Below are 18,181 nucleotides of genomic sequence, written 5' to 3'. Positions count from 1 at the left end.
AAACCACCAAAATGTTCTAGTTAATCATGTAGAATAGTATGAACATTAGTGTCAAAAGCTGTACTAAAGTCAAACACCAGCAAGGAGACTCTGATCATTTACCACTTTAACCAGGTGCTAACGATGTTACAATGAAGCCTAAATCCTGACTGATTTCATGAATGTTATTCCTCTGTATGTATTCATAACTGCTGTGCCACAAAATCTAGGATTTTAGAGATCCTAAAAAAATGGCTCACATAAGTAACATACCAGCATGGCTTTATCATCAAAGTGGCAAGAGTTTCAGGTGCCTGTTGGAAAGTGTGGATTCGATAGGCTCAACTGTCATCTCCAAAACTGTCAATAACCTCATCAACCGTGCTCTTGTAGAATAGAAGTAGACTAGAAGCTTTTACTGATTTATAAAAATTTGGTGGAAAAATTTGGTATTCATGTGTTTTAAAGAAGTTATCCGCCACTAGAGGGCACTTTGACTTTATTTTTGAGTTTCCTTCAGACTCTGGTTTCTTCTTCATGTCTTCTCAGGGCGGGTTTCCTTGCACCGTTGCCTCTGGATTGCTCTTCAGGGATAAATATGGATTTAAATAATTTTTATTCTGAATTTTCATACTTCTGTAAACCTGCTTTGACACAAGCTTTGAACTATAAAAATAAAATGTAATTAGTTACTTCAAAGGTACTTAATATTTTAAGCTGGGTAGATTTACAGTTTACTCAACACATGTATCTTGTTCAATCAATCAATCTTTATTTATTTGTATAACACTTTCAACACCATAACAATGGACCAAAGTGCTTTACATGGTAAAAATCATTATATAAGACATAAAAAGTATAATAATAAAACACATCAAACTAACAGTAAAATAAAAGGTACAAAAATAGCCATACACAGTATCACGGGAAAACATACCAATCATACAGGAAAAGCCTTAGAAAATAGGAAAGTCTTTAATTGTCCTTTAAAACTACCCAAAGTGGGAGCCAATTTCAAAGACAGTGGTAGCCGGTTCCTTAACACAGGTGCTGCCAGTCAGGAGCCTGTCGATGTAAGGCCTTATACACAGTGATCATGACCTTATATTCTATCCTATATAACACCGGAAGCCAATGTAAAGAAATTAACACAGGTGTTATGTGATCCCTCTTCTTAGTGCCAGTTAAAAGCCTAGCAGCAGCATTTTGAACATACTGAAGGTATAAGAGATGCATTCAAACCCAGGTATAGGGCATTACAATAGTCCAACCTCATAGAAATAAAAGCATGAACAACAGATTCCAAATCTTTTCTGGAAAGAATAGATTTCAGCTTGGGCAACTTCCTTAACTGATAAAAGGATGATTTCACGACAGCATTTACTTGTCGGTCAAAACAAAGTTCTGTGTCAAAAATGACACCCAGGTTCCTAACATACCATTTACGGTGGTAAATCCTCACTCACAAACAGATTTCCTGTGTACTGTTTGTTTCCAAAAACTAATCTCAGTTTTATTTTCATTTAATTGCAGAAAATTGCTCGCAAGCCATACCTTCACTTCATTTAAGCATATGTTGAAACAGTCCCATGCAGCACACTTGTCCAAAGAAAAATGTAATTGCAAATCATCTGCATAGATGTGGTAATTAATATTGTGGCATCTGAAAATAAACCCCAGAGGCAACAAATACAGAGAAAACAAGGTTGGTCAAATAGATCCCTGAGGGACCCCCCACAAAACATCCACAGTGTCAGAAAGACAATCTCCAATCTTAACTGAACATTTTCTGTCCCTTAGGTAGGAACCAAACTACTTCAAGGCCACATCATTAATACCAACATCATCTCTAAGACGTGCTAATAAAATGCCATGATCAACAGTGTTAAAAGCTGCGCTCAAATCCAGCATCATCAAAGCAACACATTTCCCAGAATCTCTTCCCATTAAAATTTCATTTACGACTCAATTTACGAATCAATGCTGTTTCAGTACTATGGTTTCTCCTGAAACCTGATTGGAAAATGTCCATTATATTATTGTTAGTTAAAGAATATATAAGTTGAGTATGGACAACTTTTTCAAAAATACATATATACACATATATAAACTATATAAGCATCAGTAATCCCTATTCCTGAAATCTTCAGCATACCATAGTGACAACACAACACAAACACAGAGCTCTGCAGGTTCTCGAGGATTGTGATGCAACAGTAATTCCAAAAGCTCTGCCTAGAGTGTGTGTGTATATGTATGTATATATACAACATGATGGCTGTACCCTGAAGCAAGTACTGTTTCTGTATTCTGTTGATTTCATTACTTTTAAATTGGACAAACCTGTGTGCACATATATGGGAGGTGATATACATAAGTTGTAAAATAATCAAAATCAATAAAAAATGCCCCCCCCTCAACTTTAATTAAAACACAGGCAAGATAAGTATATGTTACAATTAAAACCCAATCTAAAGCTGCTGTGTTCAAATCAAACTCTCTCCAGCTCATACTACTGGCACTAAAGTTCAGATCAATGCTTCACTAGGGGAGAAAAAAGACAATGTTTCTATGTTAAAAAAAAGAAAAAAGGAAGGATTTCTAATAATTTCAGATAATCCTCGTATTGTTTTAAATAATCCCTATAATTTCTACCCTCTCAGTTTTATTCAAATTCAAAAGCTGTTAGGTTACACTACATTTTACAAATTTCCATTTTTATGGCAATTTAATGCGGATGAAGTGATGCAAAAGAAAAAAGCTATGCTCTCTCTATGCCTTTAAACATCCTAACCCCTTGCTTTACACAATGAACATTCTTTTGCAGCTTATTAATTGCTTTTTACGGTTTAAATATTAAAAAATGGGTATCGTATTTTACGTTAATCAAAACATTAAGACATTCTTAATTACCAACAGTTGCAAAATATCTATATAAAAAAATTGGTGTATGAGGATCTATGAGGATGAGGATCTATTTGATATCAGGACAATGATACAGAGGTTGCATATCATTCAGTGTATAGGAATAAGCAGGATATTGTAATGAATAAGGGTTTATAATTTAACATTCCATGATAAATTCTGCAACTGAAAGTTACATAGCACATTTTTGTTTATATTTTATGGCAATCAGGAGGCTTAATTAAGTTGCTTAAGTTATGGAAAATATATATGATCCAAGTGTATAACATAAGCTCCAGAAAGCGCTATTATCGAGAAAGAAATGACTAATAAAGTAGAATCACACTATAAAAGAAATCTTGTCCAATTAAATGAAAAAAAAAAGTATAAAGAATAATTAAAGAATTGGTTTAACATACTTTACAAATGGACTCTAAATGTTTAGACATGGTAATACAGTTTTAATCTATGGATATCTTTTCAGAAGATATCCTTACATACTTTTTGGGTGGGGAAAGATACATCACAGATTACATACTGAATATGGCCTCATACTCATGTAGTATGAGCTCAACAATTTGGTTTTGGTAAACCATATGAACTGCCATTTGTATGTTCTCAATCTCAGGACGTAACAGAGTTGGGCCAAACACGATTGCCACACTTTGCGTGGTCATCCTATTCTGCTCACCATGCTCTATTACTCTACAAACACAAACATGTTATTCAGATACAAAATAATTTTTTAATTACCTACTATATGTGTAAGTATTGTGTGTATCTGTAAATACTCACTTTCTCAGGTGTTTAAAAAGTTCCTGCATTGTATCTTGGTTGGGCTGAGGCAGCTGCTTCACTAGATCTTTGATGGCCTGTACTTTTTGTTTATAGTCTGTGATTTCTACACACACACACACACACACACACACACACACACACACACACACACACACACACTTACAATTTACAATGTCAAAAAAGTTAAGAGGATTTCAGGCTCTTCCTCAAAATTTGCTGATAATATACATTCAGTTTCTTTTTTTCTGTGTTACCCTTACACAGTCTCTCTCTACTTACTGATGGCACTGAAAAAGTCATTGAAGTAGGTGTAAGTGAAAAGTGGTTCTGGAAGCTCTCGGAAAAACATCTTCAGGGCTCCGGTAGCCACATGATTGTCCTCCCATTTACTATCTGCCAAATTTATCTTCTCATCTAAGACACAGGCAGACAGAGAAAAGGTGACCTACACTAGAGTAAGAAAGTAATAATATAGTATAATATATATAGTAAATAATAATAATAATAATAATAATAATATAGGTGCAATCAGGCAATCTGCTTTCTGGTGAACTGTCATTTTTTAAATGCAAGTTGTTTATAATGCTATTAAGTAATGATTAAAATTCCAGTTACAGATTAGCAGAATGGTACAGCACAATTTCAGCAATCTGTGAGGTTCAAACGCTCAAACTTTGAATACAAGTTTTCAATTATTTGTTAGATATTATTGTTTATATTCAATTTGAATATAATTTTATAGATATTACTGATTTGTATTCAATTATTTTGTAATAATTTTTCAAAAAATCGTGTATATTGATGTTCAAATCTACAAATATATATGAGCATAATACATATACAGTAATACCTCGAGATATGAGTTTAATTCGTTCCGTGACCTTGCTCGTATCTCAAATTGCTTGTATCTCAAAGCAATTTTCCCCGTTTAAATGAATTGAAATCCCATTAATCCGCTCCAGCTCGCAAAATTCCACTCCAGTTGTTTTGTTTATGTGTTTTCAATATGAAAAATGTACAGTACCTGTATTTATAAATTGTATTGTATTGTATAAAAACATACAGTAATAAAAAATAAATAATGTTAAAAAAATAAACTGGACTCTCCATAGGAAATGAATGACTTCCGGTTTATCGGCCGTCGTTTGTCACGTGCAGTGGAAAGGCGGCTTTAACCAAGTGAGACGCGGGAAGCTAAGGCATCTTTGGGGATCTTTGTTTCGGCGGCAGCGGCTCGGATGCTCGTATCTCAAAAAATTTGTATGTCAAAGCACTCGTATCTCGAGGTATCACTGTACATTTATAAATTATTAATATATCAACAACAAATAATATTCATCACAGCATTCATTATTACATTCAGGATGGAATCTGATATGGACATTGCACTCAATTTGCTAACAAATGTACAAAGTACGTATATATACTCAGCTACTGAAAGAATAAATGAAAACAAGAGGATTCAAGCACTGTATGCATGGACCCCAAAATATAGCAGTGAATGAATGTAATTGTATTTGTAATTGTATTACATTCATTCACTGCTATATTTTGGGGTACATGCATACAGTGCTTGAATCCTCTTGTTTTCATTTATTCTTTCAGTAGCTGAGCCACATGTTCCCAAAATACACAGAGCAATAAAGACACCGTAGATGAAAATACTGATCAAACTATCTTGTGAAGCTCAATGGTAACTATCTGACCTTTTCTCCTCCCCGTACATGGTCATGCCCTAAACTTTCCAGTCTAAAAAAGAATTTTAACTGTAGAGCTGTTTCTGTGTTTATAGACATACAGAATCTATTATATGATGTATAGAGTTGTTTCACTGTAAATATGAACATGTTACTGGTAATTATTAAGTTTCACAGTTTGTTGAGCAGTGCAGCACTAAATTTGTGTAGATAGGCCAAAATAGGGCTGGTACATATTATATATTCTGTAGCATATTTGTTTGGGAGAACTTAAAGGAATAGCAGCAAAAAGATTTTTCTTTGTAAGACAAAAGGTTTGGATGGGCCACACGATAAAATCTTGTGCCATCATCACACCTATGTGGGTTCCTGCATGTGCCTACATACTGTATGGGGAGGCACACGTCACCTTTGCTCCAAAGTCTGTTTCTCTATGACTAATGGTCTTAAGAAATTTGAGCTTAAACAAAAAAACAAAAAGGGCTCCAGCACCACATGCTTTTGAGGAGATATGTATAGCCTTACAATTTACCTTTACTGGAACTAATCAAACCTACTCCAGTATAACAAGCCTTTGGTGCAGTGGTATCTGGCACAATAATGTTAGCAGTTAATCCTTTAAGTCCTTCAAGTTCGGTGAATGTTGTTTGTCCAGCACATTGCAAAATGCAGCCCCTTAAACAGCAAGCTGCAATGTGTCCAGATACCTTTCTATTATAACCAGCATTAACTTTATCAGCAATTTGTACTACAGTAGCTCTTTTGTTACATAAGACCAGCCTAGGCTAACCTTCACGCGAATGAGCCTTGCCCATTTTCTTCCAACACAAACATGACTTTTAACTTGCTGCCTCCTTTTCCCTGAAGAGTCAAACTGTGATGGCCAGACAACTGGGTTAGGTAAGTGCAACTCCACTAGGAATTGTGGGTTGTTCCCAGTATGCAGTATTCCCAGTGTGATTTATACCTTTTTATAATGTTCAGAAACTGCTGGTCCTGGCATTCATAATTGAACATTTACCACCTACCATAAACATTGCTGCAGATCAAGTGCGCCACCTCATTGCAATACTATTCTCTAATTGCGTTAGACTCATTCAGCAGGATGATGTGCTCTCCCACACTACAAAAATTATTCAGGAATGCTTTGAGGTGTTTTAAGTGTTGACTTGAACTGGGGAACATTCCCCAGAGCTCAATCTGATCAAGGATCTGTGGGATGTGATGGAAAAACAAGTCCAACAACAACTTAGGACTTTATCTGCTGCCAAATGTCTTGGTGCAAGATACGATATATTTAAATATATATTACCATGATTAACAGCAAATCTCAGCTTCTGTATGACTGCCAGATTCCCACTCACTCTATAGAGACCATCCAAATCCAGACCTAAAGAAATAATAATAAAAAAAAACAATGTTTGTCAGAGGTTGGGTGACGAGAAAAAACTCCACATCTAGATGTGGAGTTTTTTTCTCGTCACCCAACCTCTGACAAACATTTTACTACTGACTTTAACATAAGGAACTAATATCAGAAGAATTACATTTTCTTACTGTACCTTCCTTTTCTATGTAGTCAATACACATCCTGACAAAGTGAGGGACAGTAGTTTTCTCCCTCTGACAGAGACTGCTCAGATTACAGCCAAACACCAGATCTACATACAAAGTGATGGTCTTGTCATGTGCAAATCCCAAAATGTATACATAAATTTTTTGTGTTTGTCTGTACCTTTTATGTAACCCTTGTCTTTAACAGCTTGCAAAGAGGGTCTACGTATAAGAAATTTCCTCAACCTTGTTTTGGTCTTCTTTTGTTGGGCTAGGTTCTCTTTCTCATGTTTCTCTAGTCCTGGAGATTCTGGCATGTCTTCTTCAATAGCCTCATCAGACTCACAAGCCTAAAATTTAAATCACATATGTCATAAAAGCATGTATGTCTATGCTGCTCTATGTACATTCCCTTCAGAAGTATTGGAATAGCAAGGCCAATTCTTTTGTTTTTGCTATTCACTGAAGACATTTGTGATTGAGGTCACGATAAATATAAGATGATAAATAAACATTTTAGCTTTTATTTTCTTATATTTCATTATATTCTGAGATTTGATTGTGTTAAACAACTTTCTGTTTTAGAAGTGATCAGAAATATGAAAACAAGGGTATGATGTACAGTACGTTTCTTGTATAAGGTGTGCACTGTTTGATCATTTGTTCAGTTTGTTCAAACAAATAATAGCTCTGAATGTCTTTGAGCTTTGAGTAATAATAGCTCTTAATGTCTTTGAGCCCTGGTGTTCATCTTTGAAGACTACATTTGTTGATAAAAAGGATTTACGAAACTGAAGAAGAAAGATCTGACTTTGGGACAAAAGCAAGCAACAGTTTTAGCAGAACTGAGCTTTCCTCAGCATACTTAGTTTTGGTTAAACCAAGTGTGTTTTAGATTACAGAAGTGTGCAATTTAGGTCAATTTATTATCAAAGGTTATGCCTGAAATTTTGTGTTTGACAACTTTGATCAGATTTCTTACCAAAAATAAATCTGGGCCTCATGCTGGCCAATTGTACACAGACACTACTGAAACTGTTTGATAGGGACCAAGACTGCATTATATTGATTGTCAGCTGGATTTTCAAATTTAATACTATGCATGCACTTACACTACTGCTTGAAAGTTTGTGACATTTCTAGATTTCTTCATAAAATTGCCCCAAAACATTTTCACACATTTCTTAAAAGCAGAAAAAGTGAACCTAATCGAACGAATCAGGCAAATATACTATAAATATGATATTGGAAAATGTTCCAAATATCTAAATAAACTAAAATATCTGTTAGTGGCAAACGTATATGAACCTCAAGGATTAGTATTTCATTTGAAGGTCAAATTAGAGTTTTTAATCAATAGGTTATCAATCAGGTGTCAGTTAGTGTCCTGTTTAATTTAATGAACAGCAAACAAGGGAGATTTCTAAGGACTTAAAAAAAGAGTTATTGTTGCCTATTGGGTTGGAAAAGTTTCTACAACTTCTACATCAATCAAAGGCCTCGTTTACTTTGGCTGGTTAATGTTCATGAGTCTGCCATCAGGCTGACACTAAACAACCTGTATTGCTGCATCTGGGCCAAGACAGCTTGCCATCGTTGATGGAACAGTGAATACAGAATATTACCTGTGAAATCTAAATGAAAATGGCAGGATATCTGTCCATGAACTGAATCTCAAGAGAAAATTGGTCATACAGCAAGACAACATCCACAATCACACAAGTCTATTTAGCAAAGAATGATTAAAGAGTAACAATGATAATGATTTGGAATTTGCAATGGTCACAGTACTGACCTTAATCCAAAAGATACAGTATGTTGTGGAAATACCTGAAACAAGCAGTTCATATGAGGACACCCACCAAAACCCCAGTATTGAAACTGTTTTGTACTGAGGAATGGGATACAATTCATCCAAGCTGTTGTGAAGAACTGATCAACAATTACTGGAAACTTTACTTGCACAAGCGGTCACAACAGATACTGAAATCTAAGGTTCACATACTTTTGCCAGTTATTGATTTGCAATGCTGGATCACCTTTCTTAATATTTACATAAAGAAGTTTATTATTGTTGTCGCATTTGTTTGTTTGGTTTCAATTTGTTTACTTTTAGGACTTGTGTGAAAATCTGAGGATGTTTTGGGTCATATTTATGCATAAATATAAAAATTTCTAAAGGGATCACAAACCTTCAAGTGACATGTCTGTTAACAAATACAGATGATATCAACAAAAAGACTGCAGGGGATAACATACTAAAAAGAGTAACTGGGGAAAAAACTCTTGTCCAAGCTCATCAGAGAAGGTATTGCCTACTCTGATATTAAAAAGTTTGTTAGATAACAAGTTGCCAATAAAAGTAGACAGCCATCGTCTGAATTCAAGTTGATGCAGGTCGTTTAAATTACCGTACTTCCAAGTCGCATCATATACTTTCTCTAAAACAAAGAAAACTCACTCCTTTCTTATAAAAGAGTCAGTATGTAACTTTCAAGGCTGATGAGATTATCTATAGTGCTTCTTCCTTTTCTAAACAAAGACTGAGCATCACTTATATGGATGCAGTGGTCCATGTAATAAGACATTTATTAACCATTCTTTCCTACTTTTACATAAATTTTCAGGGCTGTAGGACAATAACTGTAAGGTTCACCCTGATCTTTTCCTAGTACTGTAATGACCCAATTAACCCAATATGGTAATTACTCTATTAACCCAATTCAGCATAGCATAACTCCTGAAAGAAGTCTGAAGAGAGAAAGCCCCCAAAAAAGAACGAAGCTGCAGTACAAGTCTGAAACAGTATCATGAAGAAAAAATCCAACAGTCTGCCACCAAGGTGCCATGTGTTTTTCTAATTTTTTTAACACATCTAGATGTAAATATCAAGATATTAAAGCTGAAATTTTGATCTATTGTTTCGTCTTCAGGGTACAGCAAAAACAATTCTGAATGGGACTGTATGTGGTGTGTATATATTTGTTGAGGGCATAGGAAAGTTTGTACAGTGATGCCTCGAGATACAAGTTTAATTCGTTCCGTGACCTTGCTTGTATCTCAAATTGCTCGTATCTCAAAACAATTTTCCCCGTTTAAATGAATTGAAATCCCATTAATCAGTTCCAGCTGGCAAAATTCCACTCCAGTTGTTTTGTTTGTGTGTTTTCAATATGAAAAATGTACAGTATCTGTATTTATAAATGACAAATACTGTATAAAAACATACAGTGATAAAAGAGAATGTTAAAAAATAAACTGGTTTTACTTTACGGAAGATGCGCACAGAGGTTGAGGGAGGATTAAACAGGCGGTATTTTGTCTCGTACGTACACTTTCACTTTCGTTCGAAGCTGAAGCTGAGGTGGGGGAAACGGAGAACACGTGGTTGTTGGGGATCTTTGTTTCGGCAGCGGCGGCTCGGATGCTCGTATCTCAAAAATTTGCCCATATCTCACGGCAAAAAATTTGGTTTAATCACAGCAAGTATCTCAAAAAATTCGTATGTCAAAGCACTCGTATCTCGAGGCATCACTGTATATATGAATGTGTGTGTGTGTGTGTGTGTATGTGAGCATGCATGTGTATCCTTACGTGTGCAATGATGGCTTCATTTAGTGCTTTGAACCATTCATTAATAATGCTCTCACTATCTGATTGTATAAGGAGCTCAGTACCACCTTGAGTCTTCACCTAAGCATACATGTTTCCAAAAAAAAAAAGAGAAAAAAAAATATGACTTTTGTAAACAGTATGGCTGTCACATATCAGTTGTTTCTAATTAGTAAAGTAAAGCAAGTAAAGCAAAATTCATTAAAACATATCTAATGGTCATGCATATGCTATGCTAATCTACAAGGGAATGACTGACAAAAAACAAGGGATTTAAAAATCAGATTTCAGCAGACATTTGACGGGGTAAATGTCTACTGTCAGAAAACGTATGATCCTTCTAAGGACTCCCTAATAATTCATACTGCCTGACTTGGTCTCTGGGGGTGATATTCATGTTTTTGCACTTATTTTTAAGTCAACCACTGAAATTTGATCATTTGCTTAATATGCAAAAACTTTTTTGAGCCCTTGTTTCATCAGAATTGTTGAATCCTCCTGAATCTTTTTGCAATAATGTTGTCTATCTGACCAGTATAAAATATGAAATGCAGCAAAGTATTCCGTTTGTCTGTAACAGGTCAATAACATTTTAAGCAATTACATGCTTAAAGGGATTTATATTTTGTCTGCATAGTCAAATCTGCTTATTGGCAATATGTCAGTCATGGCCCAGACTTATAGCTGTACAAGAAATTTTGGCTTCAATTCATTAAAAAGACTGACATATGGTGAGTATTGGTCAAAATATGACTTAATTTTGATAATATCATTTGAAATTAAAAATAGATTTTAAAAAGACACTGAACTGTTTCGTGCACCAAACAGTGAGCTTTCTTTTGCCACTGTCACAGTGTGTGAGTCAGGCATTTTTACCTCTAAAACATGTTTCTTGCTGGATTTTTCTTTGGATGCTTTCTCTACAGTTGCTCCCTTTAGATCTACACTGAATTCTGGCTTGGATTGGTGGCTTCCAAACTGAAAGAAAAAAATATGTGAATTCACATACACAAAACACACATACACCTCAAAAGTTTGCATTCCTTCGGAGAATTTGCAAGATGTGCACCCTTTTTTTTTTAGAGAGAAAATGAGAGAAAAGGCAAAACAATTTTATTTTATTTCGTATAGGATTCAAGGTATTAAGGCAGAATAGCATAATCATCAAACAAAATATCACAAAAAGAGAAAATAAGGAAATAATCCCCATTCAAAAGTTTGCATACCTAGTTCTTAATATCGTGTATTGCCCCATTTAGCATCAGTGATGGTGAAAACATTTGTAATAATTGTGCATGAGGTCCTTAATTCTCTCAGGTGGTATAGCAGCCCATTCTTCTTGACAAAATGCCTCCAGTTCCTTTAAATCATTTGTTTGAGATCTCCCCAAAGTGGCTCGAAGATACTGAGGTCAGGAGACTGTGATAGCCACTCCAGAACCTTCAACTCTTTCTGCCATTTAGAGTCAACCTTGCCTTGTGCATTGGATCATTGTCATGTTGGAACATCCAAGAGCATCCCATGTGCAGTTTTCGTGCTGTAGAATGCAGTCTGCCAGTATTTTCTGATAACATGCTGCGTTCATCTTGCCATCAATTTTTACTAACTTCCCTGTGCCACTGGAGCTCACACAGACTCAAAACATGAGATCCACCACCAAGCTGGACAGTGAGGATGGTGCACATTTCACCAAAGGCCTTGTTTACTCCTCTGGAAATATAGTGTTTAATTTAGGCCTCATGACCCAAATGATCGCTCCAGAAGCTGTGAGGCTTGTCTAGGTGCTGTCAGGTGTACTGAAGGTGGGTCTTTTTGTTGGCAACTTGACCATACAGTTTATTTTTGTTCAAATACCTACTTATTGTGCTTCTTGAAACACCACAACCACTTTTTCAGCAGCCTGTACTGTATTTCTCTCGAAGTTGATTATGGGTTTTTCTTTGCGTCCTGAACAATTCGTAAAGCAATAGTGGGTGAAAACATTTTTGGTCTACCTGACCTTGGTTTAGTATCAACAGAGCCTCTTATTTTTCACCTCTTTAACAGACTTTGAACAGTACTGACTGTCATCTTCAAGTGTTGAGATATATTTTAATATAGTTTTCCTGCTTTATAAAGTTCCTTATTACACAGGTCCATTTCCAGCCAAGTCAGTGCATCATCTCATGAACTGAGAAACCCACTGACTATTTATACACACACTATTGACAATTACAATGAATCACTGGTGTGGAAATGTCCCTTTAATAGCCATTTAACCCTGTGTGTGTCAATCTGTGTGTTTATAAAGTGGCCAAACATTCAAGGATATGTAAACTTTTGATCAGGGTTGTTTAGGTGTTTTCAGTTATCTTTATGTTTTAAAAAAGGAGTCAAATAACTATGCGATAATTAATGACTTCATGTGACCACTATCCTAAAAAAAAGTAAGAAAAATCTTATGCAATATCAGTCATATTTTCCAAGTAAATGGCAATGTTTAACAATTTCTTTCAGGGTACGCAAAACTTTGAGCACAACTGTATATGGGTTATTTTATATCACCCTCTTAACCAGATGTCAGTCAAAGTGAATGCTCGATCATGCAGGAACAGTATATCCTGTTCTATACCTCTTATGATAAATGGCTGTCTTTCCCCAAACTCATGCTGAATGTTAGATTAGACAAAATCACTCATGTCCCTGGCCAATCGGAATCCTTCACATACTGGTACAATTTGGCAGCACTTGTATGCCAAGTTAAGTGCATAAGCTTATACTTGTGAATAATCATTGAGAGATCCTGCCATCTGAGTAACTCATCTTTGTCAACTCCTGAGAGAGCATGCAACAGGTTGATATTTGAAGAATCTCCAAACAGAAAACACACACACACGCACACACGCACGCACACACACACACACACTCTCCATGTTAGCTATTGTGAGGTTGTCACTTACCCAACTGGTTGCCATTGCCTGACTTTTGGCACATATAAATTGAGACCCTTGCAAAACTGCCCAAGATGAAGTCCAGTTCTTACTATGATTGAGACATAGATTGTTAAGCAGTGTGTAATGAAGATCAATTTTACTTGGACAATTTTGACTACCCTGCTGAAAAATCCAGCATAAACTGGTTGGTTTTTACTGGTTCATGCTGGTATAGTGCTGGTCAGTGCTGGTATAGTGCTGGTATAGATGGGTGGCCAGCATAGTCATGGTGTTACGGGGGCTGGTGTAGCCGGTTAACCAGTATGATCTTTCTGGAATGAGCTTTATGGGAACAACCTTTATTTTTGCTTGTGTATGTTTCTATGTAACATTAATATAAGATTAAAACACAATATATTGGAATATATTTAATTATAAGTGTGTTATTTCTTTTGCTCCCTCTTTTGAATAAAGAACTGAAATAACAAAGCTCAAAAAGCTTTGAATAACAAAGAATAAAAGCATTTAAAATCGTTTGTTAGGGATTAAAATGTCTCCACAAACTAAATATAGTAATACCAACAAATGTTGACTTCCAGGGCTCCATGAGGGAAGCAGCATATAAATATATATAAAATCCATTTGTCTCAATTAAGAAGTAAAGTTGTTAGTTTGTTTTTTTAGTAAAGCGGTAATGTGAAGAGATATTACCCAGCATCAGCGTTGCTATGCATCCTTTAAAGCAACTATGTTCACGAAGGTAAGTGTAGTTCCTGCATTTTCCCAAAATAAATCTTGCAATGTTTTCGATTATATTATATACCTTACAGTGTTTATCGAAATTAGTATAAGTGCATGTGTTCCAGATCATCATGTTTTTGCCACCGTAATTAGGATTTTGTTTTGGGGTAAATAAAAAGCTTCCGCTTCTACACGACAAATCTGCTGATCACTGGGAATCAGAATATATATATATATATATATATATATATATATATATATATATATATATATATATATATATATATATATATATGAAGAAGTTGCAATTCTCTAGAAAATTGTCTTGGTCTTCATTTAACTATAAATATGCACCAAGAAATGTGATATGTAACAAATGGGTTTTGTTGTGGTCTTGCTGTTATTATCCTAGCATCCAAAAGACAACATATGTTGACCAGCACACCAGCATCCCAGGCTGTTCGACCAGCACACCAGCATCCCAGGCTGTTCGGCCAGCACACCAGCATCCCAGGCTGGTCGGCCAGCACACCAGCAACCAGCACCTAATGCTGGACCAGCATACCACCATCCTAAGCTGGTCCCAGCATGCAAAACATACTTTATGCTGGACCAGCAATGCTGTTTATTTTAGCAGGGTATCCCTGCAGTAACTCCAGCAGTAACTCCAGTTTCTGATATCAGTATTTCTCATCATAGAATATAACTGTAAAATATTTAACTGTTTTTTATAGCTATAAAACCTTGAATCTTTTATTAATTCAAATGTTTGTGTTAAGGCAGAAAAATGACTAACAGGCACTGTCAAGTAACAAAGATTGAGAGACTCAGAAGATAGAGGTGAGTTTCTTTCTATTTTCCCTCATCTGTCTTCAGCTTACCGAACTTTCTTGCCATGTTCAGTGATCTTGGTTACATTCAGGGCTCCAGATTTTTCACAGGTCTGAGGAAAAATAAACAACAACAGGAGCATGGGGTATGCATTTGGAATGGCACCAACAACAGTGAACAACATGCAAACCAAATGTAAACCAATTTATACAAAATGAATCTGGGTACTCAAGACGTTTGTCTTCATTGTACTAGTTTACAATTTTACCCCCTTCCCATTACAATGCTATAACTTTTTTACAATTGTAAAAAGATTATAATAATAATTCATCTATTAAGCATGTTTGTATTGTTTTCCAATTACTTATTGGACAATAAGCCTGGTGTCTCAATATGACAAAAACATTTAATATGCATAAACACTGGGTATATTACATATATTGCATTAATATAAATATCAGCTTTGAGTGTTGAAAGTATGGCCTGCAGATCTTTTTAACTTTTAACTTTTACAATCTTGGACATATTTGAACATACATACATGTAGTTTTCACATACAAACAATAAATTATTCCGCAGGACTACAGTAGCTGAACAGTAACACTGAAACACTGGCCAATGTGTTAGACGTTTCATGTCTGGTGGCTCTAAAAACACCACAAAGTCTTCTGGTCCTGGTTACACATGCATCACAGAGAACAATTTGTCCTTTTTTGAAATGTAACACGTTTCCCATTATTACACACTATTTTATTTCTTGATAACAGACCGCTGCTAACTATAACACACCGTTGAAATGTAAAACAGAGCGTTGCCATGGACACACAGGGTTCTAACCGTAGAGACGGAGCGCACTATGTTCTTTAGCGGAAGCAATACAATTAGGTGTATACAAACAGGCGTATGAGACCTGTAACGAGCAACAGCGCGAAGCCGCGAACTCGTTCTGAATACTTTAAAGGCGTAACAGCTGATGAAAAAACAGAGACAATTGTAGACGAAAATAAAGAGAGATTTTATCTTAGTTTTTAATTTATACAAAACATTTTCGTGTCAATAATAATGCATGTTAATTTAGTCTTAGTCAGCGTTTTGGACAGTGGTGCAGTCTTGTCATCGTCTCGTCTTAGTCATGAAAAAAAAGGTTGTTGAACATATTTCGTCTCGTCTCGTCTGACGAAATTAACACTACATATAACAGAGGTAGCATTTTTTCTGGCCATCAGTTCAGTGTCCGTCTGCTCGGCATCCATCTTCACCCGTTCCGCGCTGCACACCGGAAACAGTCTTTTTTTTTATTGGCGGATAGCGGTGCAGTGTATGAAATAGGCAAACAGCTTTCATAGAGAATGGGTTTTCATGTCCCCACACGCATTTATTTATTATTTATTTCATAAAATCGCAGCATTTTGCGTCATATAATCGCACATATAAACGCGATTGCGATATGATTAATCGTGCAGCACTACACACAACATAATGAGACATACCACATAAAAAAAGGACAAATCTTTGGTGCGCATCTCTGTGATGCATCTGTGACCAGGACAGAAAGTCCTGTTTTGAGAGCCACAGTATACAGGGTAACGTCAGCATACCACCACAAAGGATGGACCACACGGACCTTTACACCATTTAGCAGAAACCCTTATCCAGAATGACTTACAATTTTATTTCAATTTAAACAAACTGAGCAATTGAGGGTTAATGGTCTTGCTCAAGGGCCCAGCTGTGGCACCTTGGTGGACCCGGGATTTGAACTCATGACCTTCCGATCAGTAGTCCAACATCTTAACCACTAACTTGCATGCCCACAGTGAAGCAATTTGTTTTGTGTGTTTGTCTGTGTGTGTGTGTGTGTGTGTATATATATATATATATATATATATATATATATATATATATATATATATATATATATATATATATATATATATATATATATATTTTTTGTGTGTGTGTGTGTGTGTGTGTGTGTGTGTGTATATATATAACAACACTGAACAATTTTAGGTCTGTAGCCTAGTAAACCAGTGTGAATGTATTCATTAATAAAGATTTTAAAGCACTTTTGCACGTTGTGTAAGGGCATCTGCTAAATGGCATAAATGTAAATGTTAAAGTACAGGGGTGGATCAGCTGCTTATGCTAGATGGGCACATCACTGCCAATGACTACCAAACCATTCTGGAGGACCAAGTGCACCCAACAATTTGAACATTGTACCCTGAAGGTGGTGCCATGTATCAGGATGATAATGCACCAATATACAGTACACAGCAATACTGGTGACAGAGAGGTTTGATGAACATGAAAGTCAAGTTGAACATCTCCCATGGCCTGCACAGCTACCAACCCCTGTATATAAGTTTACAGTATATTTTTTATAAAAGTATTTATTTAGTAGTTCAGTAACTACAGTGAAAAAAAGATAGAATGAATCAAGGTGAAGAGGAAAACAAAGTGAGATTATACTAACGAAATAAGGACGCTTGGGTGAGGAAAGGTCTGACAATTCTGTATCTGGGGTTCCTGCTTTTGAAGGTTCCTAAAGAAAAAATTAGCAAACACATTATTCATGGCAAATCCATAATTGAAGATGTTCTTATTTTATTTATGAAAATTGTTTTAATAATTAATATAAGTAAACACAAAAGTTCATTAAATTTTTCATATATTGTAGTAGACAACTAAAATAAATGTCCTAGTCACTACTCAAATAGTTATAGACAGGCTATATATGCATTCCTCTCCAAAGGTACTGGAGAGGCAAAGAACATTCATTTAATTTTACTGTACATTGAAGACATTTGAGTCAAAAGATGAAGATTATGTTCCAGATCAGAATTTAAAGCTTTCATTTGTAGATAAATAAATCTAGACATGTTAAACGTGCTTTCAATTTTCCCCTTAACAATATCCTTTGTAGTCATTGCCTTCCTGCATGATGAAGTTCCTCTGGATTAGATTAATTTCCCTGTAAAGCAGGCAGAATATTTCTGTTGACAATTGAATTAATTCTGCTGAGTTACATCATCAGTAAAAATGAATGATTAATGTTCCAGAAGACACCATTATTATATGTTTTGGATCATGAGAAGATTCTTGCTTTCTCCACAGTTTTCGTAATTTTGTACAGGTTAATTTTGGTCT

The 18,181-nt window shown here is 35.6% G+C and overlaps 1 protein-coding gene across 6 annotated transcripts in view; it reads right to left on the bottom strand.

The window, feature by feature from the left end:
* Positions 1-729: 729 nt before the first annotated feature.
* arhgap12a (Rho GTPase activating protein 12a) overlaps positions 730-18,181 on the bottom strand; it is a 54,955-nt gene continuing 37,503 nt past the window's right edge. For 5 of the 6 annotated variants that reach the window (XM_027143141.2, XM_027143145.2, XM_027143142.2 and 2 more), the window contains exons 5-15: positions 17,508-17,576; positions 15,079-15,140; positions 13,484-13,565; positions 11,421-11,522; positions 10,527-10,625; positions 7,114-7,282; positions 6,941-7,039; positions 6,691-6,768; positions 3,961-4,095; positions 3,679-3,784; positions 730-3,588 (exon numbers count right to left, since the gene is read on the bottom strand). In XM_027143141.2, coding sequence (XP_026998942.1) covers positions 3,414-3,588; positions 3,679-3,784; positions 3,961-4,095; positions 6,691-6,768; positions 6,941-7,039; positions 7,114-7,282; positions 10,527-10,625; positions 11,421-11,522; positions 13,484-13,565; positions 15,079-15,140; positions 17,508-17,576 — 1,176 coding nt within the window. In that variant the 3' untranslated portion in view covers positions 730-3,413. The remainder of the gene's footprint in view (positions 3,589-3,678; positions 3,785-3,960; positions 4,096-6,690; positions 6,769-6,940; positions 7,040-7,113; positions 7,283-10,526; positions 10,626-11,420; positions 11,523-13,483; positions 13,566-15,078; positions 15,141-17,507; positions 17,577-18,181) is intronic. The other variant, XM_027143147.2, reaches the window with a different exon arrangement.

This window comes from Tachysurus fulvidraco, chromosome 22 (genome assembly GCF_022655615.1).
Source record: "Tachysurus fulvidraco isolate hzauxx_2018 chromosome 22, HZAU_PFXX_2.0, whole genome shotgun sequence".
In the NCBI taxonomy this organism is placed as follows: domain Eukaryota; kingdom Metazoa; phylum Chordata; class Actinopteri; order Siluriformes; family Bagridae; genus Tachysurus; species Tachysurus fulvidraco.
Note: the sequence above shows the minus strand (reverse complement) of the source record. Positions and strands in the feature narration are given on the sequence as shown.